This window comes from Trichogramma pretiosum, unplaced genomic scaffold (genome assembly GCF_000599845.2).
Source record: "Trichogramma pretiosum strain Unisexual culture from Peru unplaced genomic scaffold, Tpre_2.0 scaffold24, whole genome shotgun sequence".
In the NCBI taxonomy this organism is placed as follows: Eukaryota; Metazoa; Arthropoda; class Insecta; order Hymenoptera; family Trichogrammatidae; genus Trichogramma; species Trichogramma pretiosum.
This window is the reverse complement of record NW_019641611.1, coordinates 1,965,054-1,980,866: the sequence shown is the minus strand read 5'-3', so window position 1 is coordinate 1,980,866 and position 15,813 is coordinate 1,965,054. Positions and strand designations below refer to the sequence as shown.

Below are 15,813 nucleotides of genomic sequence, written 5' to 3'. Positions count from 1 at the left end.
AGAAAACAATTTTATTTATTTTATTGACCTAGGTAGTATATATGAGTATCATATTATTCGTTTCCAATAGTATGCATTCAGCTTCAAAAATTTCGATCTTGTATTTCGGGAAAGACTATCAAATCAAATTGATTAAAATTGCATATAACTGTTTACAGCAACAATATGTAGGAGCCATTTTTCGAAAGTTGATCCAGAAAAAAAATACTACAAATATCCGTTTTTAGTAGTCTGTCGGTAAAAAAATGACACTGTGGCTTTGAGACTCGCGAAATTAAAAGAAAGATGAAAATAAACTTTTTGTATGCAAAATTTTAACTGTGAAATCAACGTATTAAATATCATGTGAAATTGTTATAAATATATCAAGTCGTTCTATGATTTTACAACGAATGAAATAAGTTCAATTTAGTTGCATAAATATAATTATTGAAAATTCTAACTTTTCAAAATCATGAAACATCAAACTCATATACATGTTTCGTTCTATATTTTACTGAGTGCCAAAATTTTTCAAGAATATGCTTACAAAATTAGTTTTCTTTCTCTTTTTTATATTCGTACAATGTATCCGTAATTATAGTCAAGGCTTGTTTTAATTGTTCTTCGTTTATTATCAACGGTGGCGATATCCGAATAATATAGTTGTGCGCGGGTCGTGTCAGTAATCCTCTATTTATCAGTCTTGTGCATATATCCCATCCATTGGCGAAATCTAGAATTAAACATTTTGTTGATAATCTGCTATGGTGTATTATTACGAGAAACTTATAAGCCGCGCGCCACTTACCAGGATTTAATTTTAACCCAGCTAGCAAACCTCTGCCTCGAAATTCTATTGCTATGTCTTTGGGAACTTTTTCGAGCTCCGTTTGAACGATTTTTCCCAATGCAGCAGCTTTATCGGCTAATTTTTCTTCCTCCAAAATTTTTAATGCTTCAAGAGCGACTGCTTGGCCAAGGGGACTGCCTCCAAAAGTACTTCCATGAACGCCAGTTTCCAAAGTTAATATGATCTATTGATGAAAAGAACGTAAAATGAAAAACAACTCCGATAAGGAATAAAATTGTCAATATAGATAGATTGCATTTACTTCACTTTTTCCGAGAACACCGGACACGGGATACATGCCTCCCGATAAAGCTTTGCCCACCACCAACATGTCTGGTTTAACTGCTTCATGATCGACCGCGAATAATTTTCCTGTGCGACAGAGGCCCGTCTGAACTTCGTCCGCGATCCATAAGACGTTGTATTTCGTGCACAATTCCCGCACGCCTTTTAAGTAGCCTTTCTGTAAAATCGAGAGCATTAACAAATAAACGATTCATATTTATTTAGTTACTTGTAAACTTGATAATTAAAAAGAAAAACTTCAATCGCCCATTAGCTTATGATTTGATACATTTCAAGGTCGACCGCTCTTGAATATAATTTACCGATGGAATGTTGACTCCAGCTTCACCCTGGATCGGCTCAACCATGAACGCACAGATGTCCGGATTGTCGGAGAACTTTTGCTCGAGCGCGGCCAAATCGTTGTAGGGGACGTTCTCGAAAGCCGGCATGTAGGGACCGAAATCCGTGTAGCAAGGAGGGTCCGTGGACGACGACAGGGCAGCCAGCGAGCGACCCCAGTAATTTCCTCGAGCGAAAACGACCGTCGCCCTATTGCTCGGTATTTTCTTCGTCCGGTAACCCCATCGACGTGCAATTTTGAGCGCCGTATCGCCTGCCTCGACGCCTACGATGAAAAAGTAAACATGTACTCGATCGTTCACTGGAATCGCCCTCGATAGAATGCATCGCGTATGTACCGGTGTTCATGGGCAAAAACCTGTCGTATCCCGTCAAGTTGGTAATGTACTCGCCGAGCGCGCCGTGGTGCTCGCTGTAGAAGGCCCGCGACGTGTGAGCCAGAGTCGCGGCTTGCTGCTGCATGACCCGCACCAGGCGGGGATGCGAGTGGCCCTGATTCATGGTGGCGAAACCGCCCAGCAGATCCGTGTATCGCTTGCCGTCTGTGTCCCAGCAATAGACGCCCTGGCCGCGGCTGATGACCACCGGCAGGGTTTTGAAGTGGTGGCCGCCGTAACGCTCATCCCGATCGATTATTTGACGAGCGCTCAGGGCTCGCGATATTATCGCGTTTCGCGGCGATGTCGACGCTACCGCGAATAAATTCCGAGTCGCGCTTCTCATCGTTTGCCACTGGATTCTTAGAAATTTGATGCCTTTTTTACGCATCGGGTGCATTTATACCAGAGTTCGCATCACTGGAAGATACACGCGATTGTTTGTATGCTTACTGATACGAGCCGAGTCGTCACCTATCGCAATCGTAGATCAACATAAGCTTATGTTTGTTGGACTCGTAATTGTAGATTAATTCTTGACAAGTATGCACATGCACTTCATTTAAAGATAAAAAAATATAGTCAAGATGATGTTACATTTAACAATAATTCTCTTTTTCTTTACATTTTTTTATTGACCAATAACTTTCGTATGAGTTTTTTTAAGTGAAAAAAAGATAAAGTCGATTTAACATTTAATTCTTTGCTAATTTTAAGTACAAATATCTGAAAAGACAATATTTACTTACGTTTATTAAGTAAGACGTGACTAATAATATCAAAAAACCAATCGTTATACTTGACAAAAATATTTGCTAAATCTATTAAAATTTGTTTTCGTATCAATGTGTTGATAAAATTGGTGAATTTTGTCACTTATCTACGATAAAGATTTCAAATTTTTAATCTTAAAATTCAATTTTAGAAATTTTTCGTTCCAAGGAAATTGTTTATTAAAATTAACTTTATAAAAATCAATATTTTACACATGGCTCTTTCACAGATTCGAAAAAAATCAAACGAATCGAAGAAAAAAAAGGCAACCATGCGGCTCTTCTTTATGGATTTTGTCGTTTGATAACGCGACCGATAATGTCCGCGCACTCCTTTATTTGTTGCTCGTCTATGCAGAGCGGCGGTGCCAGTCGAATGATGTGGCCGTGGGTGGGCTTCGCGAGCAGACCCTCGTCCTTCAGCTGGCGGCAGACGTCCATCGCGTCGATCTTTTCGTCGATCACGATGGCGTTGAGCAGTCCCTTGCCTCGCACGACCTTGACGACGTCTCGCGGCAGCTTGGACAGTTCGCCGCGCAGCAGGTGGCCCAACTTCTCGGCGTTCTCGGCCAGCCGCTCGTCCTCCAGGACCCGCAGGGCCTCCATGGCTATGCGACAGCCGAGCGGATTGCCGCCGTAGGTCGAGCCGTGCTCGCCCGGCTTGATGGTCAGCATGACGTCGTCGTTGGCCAGGACACCCGAGACGGGATAGAAGCCGCCGGACAGAGCTTTGCCGAGTATCAGTATGTCGGGCTTGACCCCCTCGTGATCGCAAGCCAGTCGTTTACCCGTTCGTCCGAGGCCGGTTTGGACCTCGTCGGCGATCCACAACACGTTATTTTTCGTGCATATATCTCGCACACCCTTCAAGTATCCATCCTGAAAAGGAGAAAAAATTATTCAGCCTCGGTTGTCGTTATTTCGCGATTACTTTGAAATCTCAAAATTTTAAAAGAAGTCAATCCTTACTTTGGGCACGACGACGCCGGCCTCCCCTTGTATCGGTTCGACCATGAAGGCGCAAACTTGCGGATCTCGAGTTATTTTGTCGAGCGCATCGAGATCGTCGTAGGGAATGATCTCGAAGCCCGGCATGAAAGGGCCGAAGCCCGCGTAGCTCGACGCGTCCGTGCTCGACGAGACGGCGCTCAAGGACCTGCCCCAGAAGTTGCCCTCCGCGAACACGATTTTGCCCCTGTAGCGCTCGATTCCTTTGCGATCGTAGCCCCATCGACGGGCCAATTTGCAGGCGGTCTCGCCACCCTCGACGCCCGTGTTCATGGGCAACCATCGTTCGTAGCTTGTTGACAATCGCATCAAAAATAAAAATCATTTTCATTCACGACAAGTGGAGAGAACTCGTAACTTACCCAAACAGCCGAGTGATGTAGTGGCTGAACTCGCCGAGCGCGTCGGAGTAGAAGGCCCGCGAGGTGAGGGTCAGCTTTTTGGCTTGCTCGCAGAGCACCCGATAGATGCGCGGATGACAGTGGCCTTGATTGACCGCCGAGTAGGCGCTGAGGAAGTCGTAGTAGCGGCGATTCTCGCAGTCCCAGACGAAGACGCCCTCGCCGCGCTGCAGAGCTACCTCGAGGGGATGATAGTTGTGCGCGCCGTACTTGTGCTCGAGCTCGAAGACTTGCTCGGAGCTGAGGCAGCGACGGCACGTCACTTGAATCGGAGACGATGACGAGGCGGGCAAAATCGCCGACAGGTGCTGCTTGACCCTACGAACGATTCGGAGAGACATGCTTGTTCGTGTTCGATTTTACAGCAACTGCTCGTCTTGGGGCTCGTACAGATGATGATACGAGGCAGACTGCTTCGCAAAAGCTTATATTGTACTATCAGGGATTATGGGCAAAGATTGCGTTTTTGTATTCGAAGCGACGCTCTTGCCGATTCGCACCGGTGTTTACTCGTCTCTGCGCCACGATGCGCCGCAAAACCAGTTTGAATGATTTATAATTACTCAGCTAAGGTAGAGTAGAGTGGCGTTCGACGCGTCTCCAGCGAATATTCGTGCCTAACTGTCGATGCACGCGATATGAATATTTCAAGTCGCTCGACTGCGTACAACATTGCTGGTGCTCACACAGTCAGCAGATTAAATAATCGTATATACGAATGATTGCATGTATAAACAGGCGCGGGTCGGTAAGAGCGAACTCGTTTATTAAGCTGCTGCGACCTATCAACGAGGAGCAGTGATAACAGCCTCGTTTTCGCAAGCTTCCTAAGCTCTTGCACTTATCACAGAAATTTTACTACGGGTACATTGTTACGCAATAATAGCGATTGCAAAGGTTAACGACTTTTTACTCAATTTCATTGAAAAGATTCGAGTTTTTGCGGGTCGAATTTTGAGCTCAAAAACGTTTGCTGGTTTCGGATAAAATTTGATCGTCGCGGTAATTTCTGAAATTTTTAGAAGATATCGATTTAATATGTTATTGCGCGAATTTTTTTATTATATTTTCATTAATTTACTCTAGTCATTCGTGTTTAAAATGTCTGTCACATATGCTCCGATTGAAAGCTAGTTTGTGATGTATGAGAAGATACAATAGCGCCACAAAAAAACTCGATAACATCATAAATATTGAGCGCTGCAACGCGTCAATAGGATAAATCAATCCTGAATTTGTTAATGAACGATAAAAGGCCTGCAATGTCCGTACACCCTTTGTTTTTTGCATTCGAAATTCGAAATTCACTCGAGATTAAAATACATTAGTACTCTCCGTGAGAAAAGATTCAACACTGTTTATTTCAATTGCCTATTTAATTTGTGTAGAGTAGGAAAACTTTGAAATATATGTTGAGCGATAAAAATCAATGCCATTGGCTCATATACTTACTTATAATAAATACTTGACGCTATTAATAAATACCGTAAACTACTTTTTCAGTAAATAGAAATCATAAAGAAATGTTGACTCACATACTGACAAGTGAAATTATTAAATCTATTTTATTTTAGAATTCATAACTCTGGTCTGTTAAAAAAACTTACAAATCATTTAGTATCAAAGATTCATCATATTTAATGAAAAATTTGAAAAGTATTATTAATCGATTGAAACTTTTTAATATTATACTTTCAATATTATAAAAATTATTTTTGAATTGGTTCCTTTGAATAGTCGCGCGGTCTGATCCTCTGTCTTTGGACAAATTGAGCTTTGCAAAAATTGCAGTTGCTGCTTGAGGATAGAAGAAACTGCAGCGGCGCGCCTGCGCGGATTACTCTCTATCGTCTGTGGTGAGTGGTCTGCGAATTTTACACTCTACAGTCTACACACGGCTTTATACTGTACAGAGCACGAGACATTATACTTGTGTATAGCACTGTATAGCACTAGAGCTCATCAAATGATTCAGTGACGAGCAGCCAGCACTGAGCTCAGCAAGTCTGCTCCTCTTCGTGCACGGATCAGCTCGAATTGTGCGTGTGTGTTTGTGTGTGTGTGTGTGTGTGTTGTTGTGTGTTTGCGTGTATAAATGCGAGTCTCGATTCAGCTGTGACTAGCGACGCATCAATAATACAGCTTATACATGTAAAGCGTGTATATGCTTGTTAACTACTCGTACGCGCATTTAACGAATTTTGTGTTGTGTGTATTTCGTACGTGAAGCGACTTTTTCTCTCGAGCTGGTCAAGTGAAACGCGCGTTTACATGTGCATGTTGTTGTAAAAGGAGGACTTCGAGGCTTGCTTGCTGCACGTCCAAGTGGCGAGTTCTGTTTATCCCATCCTTGCATTGTGTTTTCTGGATCTCATCCGAGGCCAAGTCAGCAATATATAATACACATATATATCGTTAAACGTGTGGTAGCCAACGAAACCGTTGGTCTAAAGCAGCGAGCTGTCGTTTTTGCGGAACGTCGCCGTCGGCCGAGTTGCCAAAAGGACCAAGAGACAGTCTTCGTCGCTTCATCATCATCATAATCAACCACTACTGTCACAAACAGCAGCTACAACAATTGCGCGCGAGAAAATGGCCGACTCATGGATGAGAAATGTCAATTGCCGGTAAGTCTTTTAATTTTAACCATGACCATAATAACTTTTCCATTATTCCTATTTTTCTTTATCTTTTTTCTGACCAAAGAACTTTTATTTGACTTTTTTTATTGAGTAGCATCAAACTCATTATTGCTAAGATCCATGATCACAATTACTAATTGAAAAGCCAGTATTATTATTTTTGACCTCGTTTTTCCCTTGATATTCTGTCAAATAATACTGTTCATTCTATTAAATATTCATTGAATGCCAAATGATTTCTTTTGTTATTGTCTCTGAAATTTGAAAACATGGAAAACAAGAACTGATTGTTTGACTATTTGACATACTAAGAAACTTATATTATAGCTTATAAATATTTAAATATTTTTATGAATTCATATTAGACTTCAAAAATGTATAATATACATTTTTTTGAATATTGTTCGCATTGATGTGTTTTTTTTTAGTATTGACATTTCATTTTCTTACCTTCTTCTATGCATTTATTAATTCATTAATTGTAAAGTAAACCAAAGCATTTAAGAATGCAGAGATTACTTATGTAATAATTGAAATAATTTTTTTACTAAATTTTTCTGTTTTATATTTTATATTATATTAGTTGGTTCATGTGTACTATGGATTTTTTTTAGATTCTTCCTTGGTCTGTGTACAGAGTTTTTGTTAAACCTCTATAAACATTGCTACTTTTTGCTGGAATATCATAGATCATAAATATTTTATTATCACTAAAAATACATTTACATGTTATAAATTAATATTTAAAAAATTTATTCATTGTGTTAATTTCTAGATTTTTCAAAAATGGAAACTGCAGAGATGGTCCTATCTGCAGGTTTAAGCATGTCATAACTGCACCAAGAAGTGATACTTCTATGAATGAATCTAATGTTTCGGAAGACACAGGTTATTGTGAATTTTTCAAACAGGGCACATGTAGATATGGTAATAGATGTCATTTCATTCATGGATCTCCTAATAACCAGTCAGGAAATTCTAGCACTGATTCAACTAGTAAATCTGAAGGATCAAATGAAGTACAAGTTTTGGAGAAAGCGTAAGCATTAAATTTTTTAAAATAATTATAGTTGACATTTTAACTGTAATTTGATTATTTTATTTTATTGTTTCAGAATGAGCATAGTTGATGCAGAGTGGGCCAATGCACCAGAATTTATTCCATCAGCATCAAATTCTTCAATTAATACATCATTAGAAGAATATTGCGCATCAGGAACATCTGAAACACCTTTAACATATGCTCAAGCATTAAATCCTTCGTCAGGACAGCAGTCACAACTTCCGTCTTCGTTGGATCCTCTATGTCCTTATGCTGAGGCAACAGGTGTCTGTAAAAAATCAAATTGTCCGTATGTCCATGGTGATATTTGTGACATGTGTACTAGACCAGCTCTTCATCCCGCTAATGAAGAACAACGAAAAAAGCATCACAATGCTTGCTTGAAACAACACGAACTCAATATGGAACTGTCATTCGCAATTCAAAGAAGTCGAGAAAAATCATGTGGTGTTTGTTTTGAAACAATAATGGAAAAATCAACAAGAGAACAAAGGTTTGGAATTCTACCTAATTGCAATCACTGTTTTTGTCTTTCGTGTATTCGAAAGTGGCGAAAAGCAAAACAGTTTGAAAACAAGATCATCAGAGCATGCCCAGAATGCCGAGTACCTTCTGACTTTGTATGTCCAAGTATGTTCTGGGTAGATACGAAAGAAGAAAAAGATAAATTAATAACAGATTACAAGGAAGCTCTTAGTACCAAAGATTGCAAATATTTTAATAAAGGTAGTGGAAAGTGTCCATTTGGTAATAAATGTTTTTATCTTCACGCTTTGCCTGACGGCACGAAAACCGACGTGGGTCCTCCAGCACGAATGCGTCGAAATGCAGATAATGACCTTGATTTCTTACGTGTATGTATTTCCATTTAGAGAACTTAAATTAATTTATATTTTGAAGTATAATGAGCTTAATGATGAATTTTTTAATTTCAGACTTTGTTTTTGTTCGACTTCTTGGATGAGAGAGAAGGAGTGTATTATGATTTTCAAGATATCATAAACATGGTTTCAGACTCTGATTCAGAAACATGGTCTGAGTATGATGGATATGATCTGTCGTCTTACTTTGATTAGTTATCTCTTTGCTAGAATATTGCCAGGATCGGAAAATTATAAGCAGCCTTCGTTTTGTCTAAAAGACTACATAGCGTAAGGAAAAAATATCAAGAAGTTTTAACCACCTTTGTTGCTATAATCTACTTAATGAAACTTTCGATTACTGGATTCACTGTTTATATAAAGAACTCGTACCACTATAAAAGCAAATAGAATTAATCCATTTGGTTTAATTTGAAAGCACGACATGCTTTTTCAAAGCGCTCACTTCGAAAGACTTTAAAAGGAATGAATCAAATGATATCGCATCGCTATAGGAGAAAACTTAAAAAATTTGCTAAATGGACTTGTAATGGTGCCTGCCTGCTGTGTAATCTGTTTTTAATATGATAAATCGTTGACGTTGTTATTAGAATGTTGAATTGTTAATTATCTCGAAGGAACGTATAAATCATTATTTATTTATTTTTATATATGAAAATTTACGGCGATACCTGATGTGTAATTTTTGTACGGATTATTTTTCATGCGAACATATATACAAAGATTACGTGAACTTATGTTCCCTTCGAAAAAAATCAGTGGCAGGCTGACATTAGGTTCAATCTCGAATTAAAAAAAATTAATACCGTTAGAGAAAAAATAAGAGGCTTGTTCACCTGTCGGTGTTTTGAGACGACTCTTAAATTTCATCGTCCGCTGACTTTTTAGGATAATGAATTATTCTTAATATGATAAAAAAATATGTAAACTGATTTAATGAATTAAATCAGCAAACCAGTCAAATTTTTGCTGACTGCTAGATACGCGTATTATAAGCGTCCTTCGGCAAAAAATACTGCGAACGTTTTTTAGCACATTTCCAGAAATATGATTATAATTAAATTAATGTTATTACTTGGGCTGGGTAACAATACATCTAATATCTGGCTAAAATTATTGTTAATTTATAAAATTACTTATTGCTTGAAGGACCAGGAATAAATACAAAAATGATTTGGCATAAGATCTGTTTTTTACGATAACATATATTTTTTTTTGTCATTAAAAAAATAAAGTAATTTGTATTATCTACGATAAATTGAGTAGTTTTTTTTCATTTTCAAATACTGTTCAGCAGTATTTGATTTGATTATACAAAATGAATTTCAGTTGTCACATTCAATTTTCAACTTCTTGTAAGGCACTGAATATTATAAGATGATGGAAAAATACATTTAGAGACCTACTATTAAATAATACCATATCGCAACTTCAGAATATCCATTCAAAAAATCATTTATTTTACAGATATAAAATATATTTCAATCATTCTGAATGAGTGCATGCAATTTTCTTGACAAATCTTTGGCCTTTAACGGTGCCGTAAAAGTTTTATAAACTTTCATTATTATGCTATCGTTTATATCTTTAATTCGTACTTACATTATATCGACGTTATAATTATTTATATCGTTAATGATATGACTTAAGGCCACAATTGTCAATTAGAAAATAATTTACAAACGATATTTTATTATGGTGGCAGTGACTGTAGTTTATCAATTACATTGGAAAAGTTACAAAATGTAAAATCTACACTATACATAAGAAACGAATGTTTCATTCGTTTTGATTTATTATGGTCAGTGACTATCACTTATAATTTTTAAAAATCAGTATTCTTGGTTTGCTTGTCCAACTGAACCGTATTTATTGTCAAACGTAAAATGGTTTCAACGCGAAAATTTTAAGCATCCCTTATTCGTTTACTATCATTTACTAAACAATACGTAACGTAATTATTATTTGTACAATTTTTGAACAACAACATTTGCCTGGATGCTGAAATTCATTTCTTACATAAAATCGTGTTCTTTCGTTGAAACCGAATGATTCACGCAATATAATATACACTTCTACATTGTAAAAGTTACCTTAATAGCAAAATAATTTGAATAATATCAAATGATTTTTCCACATATTAAAAAATAGTTATTATCTCAGTACGTACGATGGGCACGTACTGTTTCGTTGTATCGATGAGGGATGATTCCGTGGTTGGTCTTTAGGTGGTTGCGGCGATTGAGACTGCTGCTGTTGCTCCGCCGATGATGGAATCGTTGAAGCTGTTTGTTTGCGAAATTTCGTCGAATACTTGTAAAAATCAGACATTTCGAATGGCTTCGTAACTTCGCGGTACGGCTGGTACTTTCCTGGCTGGACAATTGTACCCGGAGTCGTCGGAGAGTTTAACGATAGCATCGTTGTTTCAACATTATTGGTACTGTTATTTTCCTGAGATCCTGCGAGTGAACAGATAGTTTATAATTCTCAATTTTTTTGTATAATAATTGGAGTGTATTTTCATTTGCTGATTGCAGGCATACTTTCTACATTTATCCAAGTATTTCAATAAGTGTATTAATAATACATTGATGGTTTATTCATTTATTTATTTTGTTATATTATTTTTTTGTGATATGCTTCAGCGTCACAGCAGTGTAAAAGTTTTTATAATGATTAAATAATAAACTAAAGAGAAAAATTTTGACTCGTTTATGAGTGTTTCGACGCAATTAGTGTATGAGTGCGATTTGAATGTAATGATTAGGCTTTCTCATCAATCAATGACTGTTTTTTTAAATTGAAAAGATTATATATGTACGGATACGTTAGTCTTTAACAGTTATATTAAACAATTTTTTTGTTTTTATAGATGTACACATTGTTACATGAATCATTTGTTGATGACGATTGCAAAATTTGATGAGGAAGTCTACTCTTAAAGTAATTATTTTTATATGCGTTATATCGACTATTTAATGATTTTTCATTGGCACGTATCTTGAAAAAAAATTTTTGTTGAAATATATGAGAATAAAAATTAACCACGTCAGTCTAAAATTATTCTCTCAGTCAATACTTCATCCATGAAAAATACTTCAAATTTACTAACCAGGTGAAGGCTTGGATTCCGCTGGTATTTCTTTAACTCTGAATTCTGTGGAATATCTAGAAACCGGAACTGGGGGCAATGGCCTCTGTGGAGGGAGTTCGGGTGCCTCGTCCAGTATCAACTCCTTGGGCCTACGATTGGCCGGTATAGAATTGCTTCGAACAGGCGCGCGCTCCTTCAACGGAGGATTGTGCCGCCTGAGTACCGCAGGTGCAGGTGCACGCGACGGCGGTGGCGGTGGCGAGGAACTGTCTAGCGACGTTTCGTACCATTCTTTTTCTTTCAATTTTGGAGCTGGACTACTGGGTGTTGTTGGAGTAGCCCTATCGTCCTCAGTATTTGAAACACCGTTTGGTGGGCTCTGCCAATTTTCAACGCTACCTAATGACTGGGTACGAAGTAACATGCGACTAGCAGATGGTATCGTTGTTTTTGGATTGTTGTCTGGCGTGGGAACTTTTGGCTGCTTTTAAACGGTCAAATATGTATTGTAGTGCTTTCCTATTTCACTTCTATGGACATAAGACATAATTGAATAACTCACCGGTATTGGATATGGCCGAGAATGAGTAGCGACTGGATTTTTCGGACCAATCGCTACGGTGTGATAGCGAGACTGACTATCACCAGCAGGAGAGTGCTGATGATGAGACAGAGCTTGCTTCCGTCGGTCTAGACTACCAAAGCGATTATCGGCTGTTAAGGCCGAACTATTTGATACAGGTGATTGCCTTTTTCTCATTTCGCTAACATCGGACGAACACCAAACTAGTTCGCCGTTTAATCGCATCCAGTAACCGTCAGGCATTTCTGCTGCAGTTTTTGACTTTGAGTCCATTGAAGATGACGTCAATGGTGGCGTCGAATTGTCCACGCTATCGCGAGTGTGTAACACTGGTTTTGATTTATGACCTGTGAATAACAACGAAACTTTATAAATTTAAATGTCTACATCGAGCAAAAAAAATTATTTTCCAAGCTCACCTTGATTATATGGTAAAGGGTAATCATGCACAGTATGTCTCTCATAACTTCTAGTACTAAAATCACTTTCATAATACGAGAGTTGCGCTGATCGACGATTATTACCATCGCTATCTTGGTATTTCTGTTGAGTCCGCATTACTTCCTCAGCTTCCCGTCTCATTTTTAATTGCCTATAATGCATTTGCCTTTCTTCTTCTGTAAATGTATTTGGCATATGCCTGTATGGGCGTTCAGGGTAAAAACGAGCCTGAGAAAGCGAGCGTGTTCGATATCCAGAATTGTTGTTTTGATTATTAAGTCTTTGCTCTTCAACTGGACTAGGTGCATGATATGTTGCTCGATTTGAGGTACTTAAACCAGGAAGATAAGATTGTTGGAGATCTTGTAATTCATAAGAAGTGAAGTTGGGGCTTTGGCATTCACTCCCACTGACAGGACTGAGACTCACACCAGGATTTTGAAGAAAACTATGGGACTCTATTTTTGGACTTGAATCTGTATTAAACAAAAAATTGTATAAATAGTTATTTTATTTGTATGAAATTATGAAACAAAAATGTCATATGAAGTTAATATAATTTTTTCACAAAGAAAAAAGATTAATTACCTGAACTTTCTAATGGGGGTCGAGGTTTCTTGGATCGATGTTTGGCCATAGGCTGTACATGCAAACTAGAATGGGAAGAGTGTGAAGAATGTCCATACTTTGAAATACCTCCATGACTTTGCCTAACAAAATTAAGCTGAGCATTGATTTCTTGTAATTTCTTTTGGCTTTGCTGATATTGGAGTCTATGCTTGCGCCTTGCAACTTTAGTTTCTGTTGGGTCGTTTAAAGCAGCAAGAGCAGATTCTGCTATATCTATTTGAATTTGTTTTTGTAATTCTAGTTTTGATTCCTCCTATAAATAAAATAATTTACAATCAAATTACTTTTTTATAAAATTGATCAAATAACAATCAATGACAGTTATGAAAATGAAAACTTACAGGCCCTCCTGCTGTTTTGAGTTTGTTAATAAGTTTTTGTGAATGATTGATGTTGTTAGTTCCAACTCTTTTGCTGAAAGTTGGTGGACTCTCACCAGGTTCTAAAGGAATTTCAGGAGGTAAAACACCAGTCAGTTCAGCTTCTTCGATACAAAGCTTTTTTAGTTCACTATTTTTTTGGGTCAACTTTTCCTGCAAAGCATCTCTTCGTTGTTGTAGATATTGCAGCCTTTGGGCATGAGATTCATCTTTAGATGGACCTGCAGCAGTTGCTCCAGCATTTTCTGTTCCAGTGGCCATCACTGCAGAGAAATGTATTTATAGAATTTACAAAAATTTTATTTTAAAGGACTGAAATATTTTTACAAAACAAATTCACACTTTGAAAAAAATTTTAATTCAATGAATAATCTAATTTGTTTAACCATTTATATCAATGAAGTCAAAAGATTAAAGTTATATATGTTAAAGTTCTTACCCAGCATATTCTGGTGAGAAGTATCAATCATCCAATTGATTTCATCGCATCAAGCTCTAGTTTGTCATTATAAAATTACTTTGACAATGAGTAAAAAAATATTATCTGATCTAGCATAGCACAGAGGATGAATAACCAAAACATTTAAGATTCATGAGAAATTATTGATAATCAGTCACTGATAAAAACATTTTTTTTCACTCAACTGACAGTTTAAAAATCATTGCAGCTTCCCAGATGCCAGACCATATTAAAAGTTCACAAATTATCTACCAAGTTACAGCTTAACATTTCTTTAAATTCATAAGATGGTTTTAACCATTGGCACATTTGTTATATTTTGATACAAAAATATAAAATTTCAGAAGTTATCCAGGTTAGGATACTCTTAGTATGTTTAATATATACTTATGTATTTAAAAAAAGGGCACACACTGTTATTGAAGATGAAAAATTCTGTCGACGCCACACGGTTTCGAACATCGGATGTTCGTCAACGATTCATTCTTACAAATAAAACAAGTATAAAAATAAAAAATAAAGACGAGGCGTACTATCTAGTGTCAACTCACTCGTACACTAGTTTACGCTTAGAGCTAAATCACGATATTCGCGTACACATAACACAGAGAGTAAAACACAAATACATATACTTCAAGCTTGAGCGTGTATTCGTGCGTTATGTAGTAGTGTGTATTATACACTGTACTGTCTCTCGGTTCGTATACATTGGATGCGTATACTGGCCGTGTATATAACTCGCGAGTCGAGCTCGGTTATGACGCGAACGTCTGTTACACGAAGATTGGAGGGGTTTCTACTTGTCGAATGATTCGTCCGTTCACGCGATTTGACATACATAATACATGTGGTGCGAATTGTTATAAGATATTCATTCAATGCATTAGATTTTTTTGATGATAAATTAGCGCTAGACCTTTCGTAGCGGATTTACTAGAATATTTTTTCGGGTAAATTTTAAGTTATGTAAAATAATAAAACAAATATGCATCTTGAGTGGTCATGAGTCGTACTTGGTCAAGATTAATTATGCCAAAGGAGTTCATTATCATTAGCTTAATTTCTCCACTATTAATGAAGTATATTTATGAAATGAAGCTAACTTGGACGTTATGCTTTTTCACCGAAACATTTATCGTCTAAAGTGTGCGTCACATAAATGCGGGCGGAAGAGGGACCTTATTTGCATTGGCGAGTAATTGATTTTATCGTAAACTTATGCAACGGTCAGTTACGATTGTATCGGTGCTGTTTTTGAATTCCATTCTGAAGAATCAATGAAATTTTCCGTATCAGCGTCGCAGGGATTCGATAAAAGAAAGAAAAAAAAAATGTGTCACGTACGAAGCACGACCATCGATAAATAATCAGAGCGATCGTATACGCGCGCGCAATTAAACATCGACTCGAATATAAAATGTTCTCACGCTCTCTCGTGTAGTCGAGCGTTTTATATGCACATTGCAGGTCTGGGTTCGTAATCTCTGTTTACGTTTTAACGTGCAGTGCACTCTCGGGAGTCTTTGACCATTGGCGAGCCGGTCGGCGGCGGTCATGCAACGTATATATATGCACATGCACGTATAGGTACGTCCAC

The 15,813-nt window shown here is 37.6% G+C and overlaps 5 protein-coding genes across 6 annotated transcripts; 1 reads left to right on the top strand and 4 right to left on the bottom strand.

Moving 5' to 3' along the window:
• Positions 1 to 436: 436 nt before the first annotated feature.
• LOC106648368 (ornithine aminotransferase, mitochondrial-like) lies at positions 437 to 1,532 on the bottom strand. The gene is made up of 4 exons (XM_014365222.1): positions 1,441 to 1,532; positions 1,095 to 1,291; positions 791 to 1,016; positions 437 to 715 (listed from the first exon to the last, which is right to left on the bottom strand). Exons 2-4 carry the CDS (start codon positions 1,161 to 1,163, stop codon positions 534 to 536), a joined length of 477 nt encoding a protein of 158 aa, XP_014220708.1. The 5' UTR covers positions 1,164 to 1,291; positions 1,441 to 1,532; the 3' UTR covers positions 437 to 533.
• On the bottom strand, positions 1,393 to 1,981 carry LOC106648173 (ornithine aminotransferase, mitochondrial-like). The gene is made up of 2 exons (XM_014364856.1): positions 1,819 to 1,981; positions 1,393 to 1,745 (listed from the first exon to the last, which is right to left on the bottom strand). Exons 1-2 carry the CDS (start codon positions 1,979 to 1,981, stop codon positions 1,393 to 1,395), a joined length of 516 nt encoding a protein of 171 aa, XP_014220342.1.
• An 890-nt stretch (positions 1,982 to 2,871) lies between these two features.
• Positions 2,872 to 4,647, bottom strand: LOC106648366 (ornithine aminotransferase, mitochondrial-like). Its single transcript, XM_014365219.2, has 3 exons — positions 4,001 to 4,647; positions 3,600 to 3,930; positions 2,872 to 3,509 (listed from the first exon to the last, which is right to left on the bottom strand). Exons 1-3 carry the CDS (start codon positions 4,378 to 4,380, stop codon positions 2,916 to 2,918), a joined length of 1,305 nt encoding a protein of 434 aa, XP_014220705.1. The 5' UTR covers positions 4,381 to 4,647; the 3' UTR covers positions 2,872 to 2,915.
• Positions 4,648 to 5,955: 1,308 nt separating this feature from the next.
• On the top strand, positions 5,956 to 9,883 carry LOC106648367 (probable E3 ubiquitin-protein ligase makorin-1). Its single transcript, XM_014365220.2, has 4 exons — positions 5,956 to 6,666; positions 7,457 to 7,720; positions 7,797 to 8,598; positions 8,680 to 9,883. The coding sequence occupies exons 1-4, from the start codon at positions 6,632 to 6,634 to the stop codon at positions 8,818 to 8,820; spliced, it is 1,242 nt and encodes a 413-aa protein (XP_014220706.1). The 5' UTR covers positions 5,956 to 6,631; the 3' UTR covers positions 8,821 to 9,883.
• On the bottom strand, positions 9,799 to 14,877 carry LOC106648365 (serine/arginine repetitive matrix protein 1). 2 transcript variants are annotated; one of them, XM_014365216.2, is made up of 7 exons: positions 14,196 to 14,877; positions 13,718 to 14,019; positions 13,335 to 13,629; positions 12,725 to 13,222; positions 12,285 to 12,652; positions 11,741 to 12,206; positions 9,799 to 11,087 (listed from the first exon to the last, which is right to left on the bottom strand). In XM_014365216.2, the coding sequence occupies exons 1-7, from the start codon at positions 14,224 to 14,226 to the stop codon at positions 10,780 to 10,782; spliced, it is 2,268 nt and encodes a 755-aa protein (XP_014220702.1). In that variant the 5' UTR covers positions 14,227 to 14,877; the 3' UTR covers positions 9,799 to 10,779. The 2 variants fall into 2 exon arrangements, with proteins under 2 accessions (XP_014220702.1, XP_014220704.1); XM_014365218.2 differs by having other exon boundaries at positions 11,741 to 12,203.
• Positions 14,878 to 15,813: the final 936 nt, after the last annotated feature.

Bases quoted from the DNA above. Each gene is read 5' to 3' on its own strand.
- LOC106648368 (XM_014365222.1), bottom strand. From the start codon at position 1,163: ATGTTGGTGGTGGGCAAAGCTTTATCGGGAGGCATGTATCCCGTGTCC. The intron at 1,017-1,094 runs GTAAATGCAATC...TTTCATCAATAG, and splicing joins GTGTTCTCGGAAAAAGTGAA to ATCATATTAACTTTGGAAAC. The intron at 716-790 runs GTAAGTGGCGCG...GTTTAATTCTAG, and splicing joins TGGGTTAAAATTAAATCCTG to ATTTCGCCAATGGATGGGAT.
- LOC106648173 (XM_014364856.1), bottom strand. From the start codon at position 1,981: ATGAATCAGGGCCACTCGCATCCCCGCCTGGTGCGGGTCATGCAGCAG. The intron at 1,746-1,818 runs GTACATACGCGA...TTTTCATCGTAG, and splicing joins GTTTTTGCCCATGAACACCG to GCGTCGAGGCAGGCGATACG.
- LOC106648366 (XM_014365219.2), bottom strand. From the start codon at position 4,380: ATGTCTCTCCGAATCGTTCGTAGGGTCAAGCAGCACCTGTCGGCGATT. The intron at 3,931-4,000 runs GTAAGTTACGAG...ATTGTCAACAAG, and splicing joins TACATCACTCGGCTGTTTGG to CTACGAACGATGGTTGCCCA. The intron at 3,510-3,599 runs GTAAGGATTGAC...TCTCCTTTTCAG, and splicing joins CCGGCGTCGTCGTGCCCAAA to GATGGATACTTGAAGGGTGT.
- LOC106648367 (XM_014365220.2), top strand. From the start codon at position 6,632: ATGGCCGACTCATGGATGAGAAATGTCAATTGCCG. The intron at 6,667-7,456 runs GTAAGTCTTTTA...GTTAATTTCTAG, and splicing joins ATGAGAAATGTCAATTGCCG to ATTTTTCAAAAATGGAAACT. The intron at 8,599-8,679 runs GTATGTATTTCC...TTTTAATTTCAG, and splicing joins ATGACCTTGATTTCTTACGT to ACTTTGTTTTTGTTCGACTT.
- LOC106648365 (XM_014365216.2), bottom strand. From the start codon at position 14,226: ATGATTGATACTTCTCACCAGAATATGCTGG. The intron at 12,207-12,284 runs GTGAGTTATTCA...ACCGTTTAAAAG, and splicing joins CTCGGCCATATCCAATACCG to CAGCCAAAAGTTCCCACGCC. The intron at 11,088-11,740 runs GTTAGTAAATTT...GTTCACTCGCAG, and splicing joins GGAATCCAAGCCTTCACCTG to GATCTCAGGAAAATAACAGT.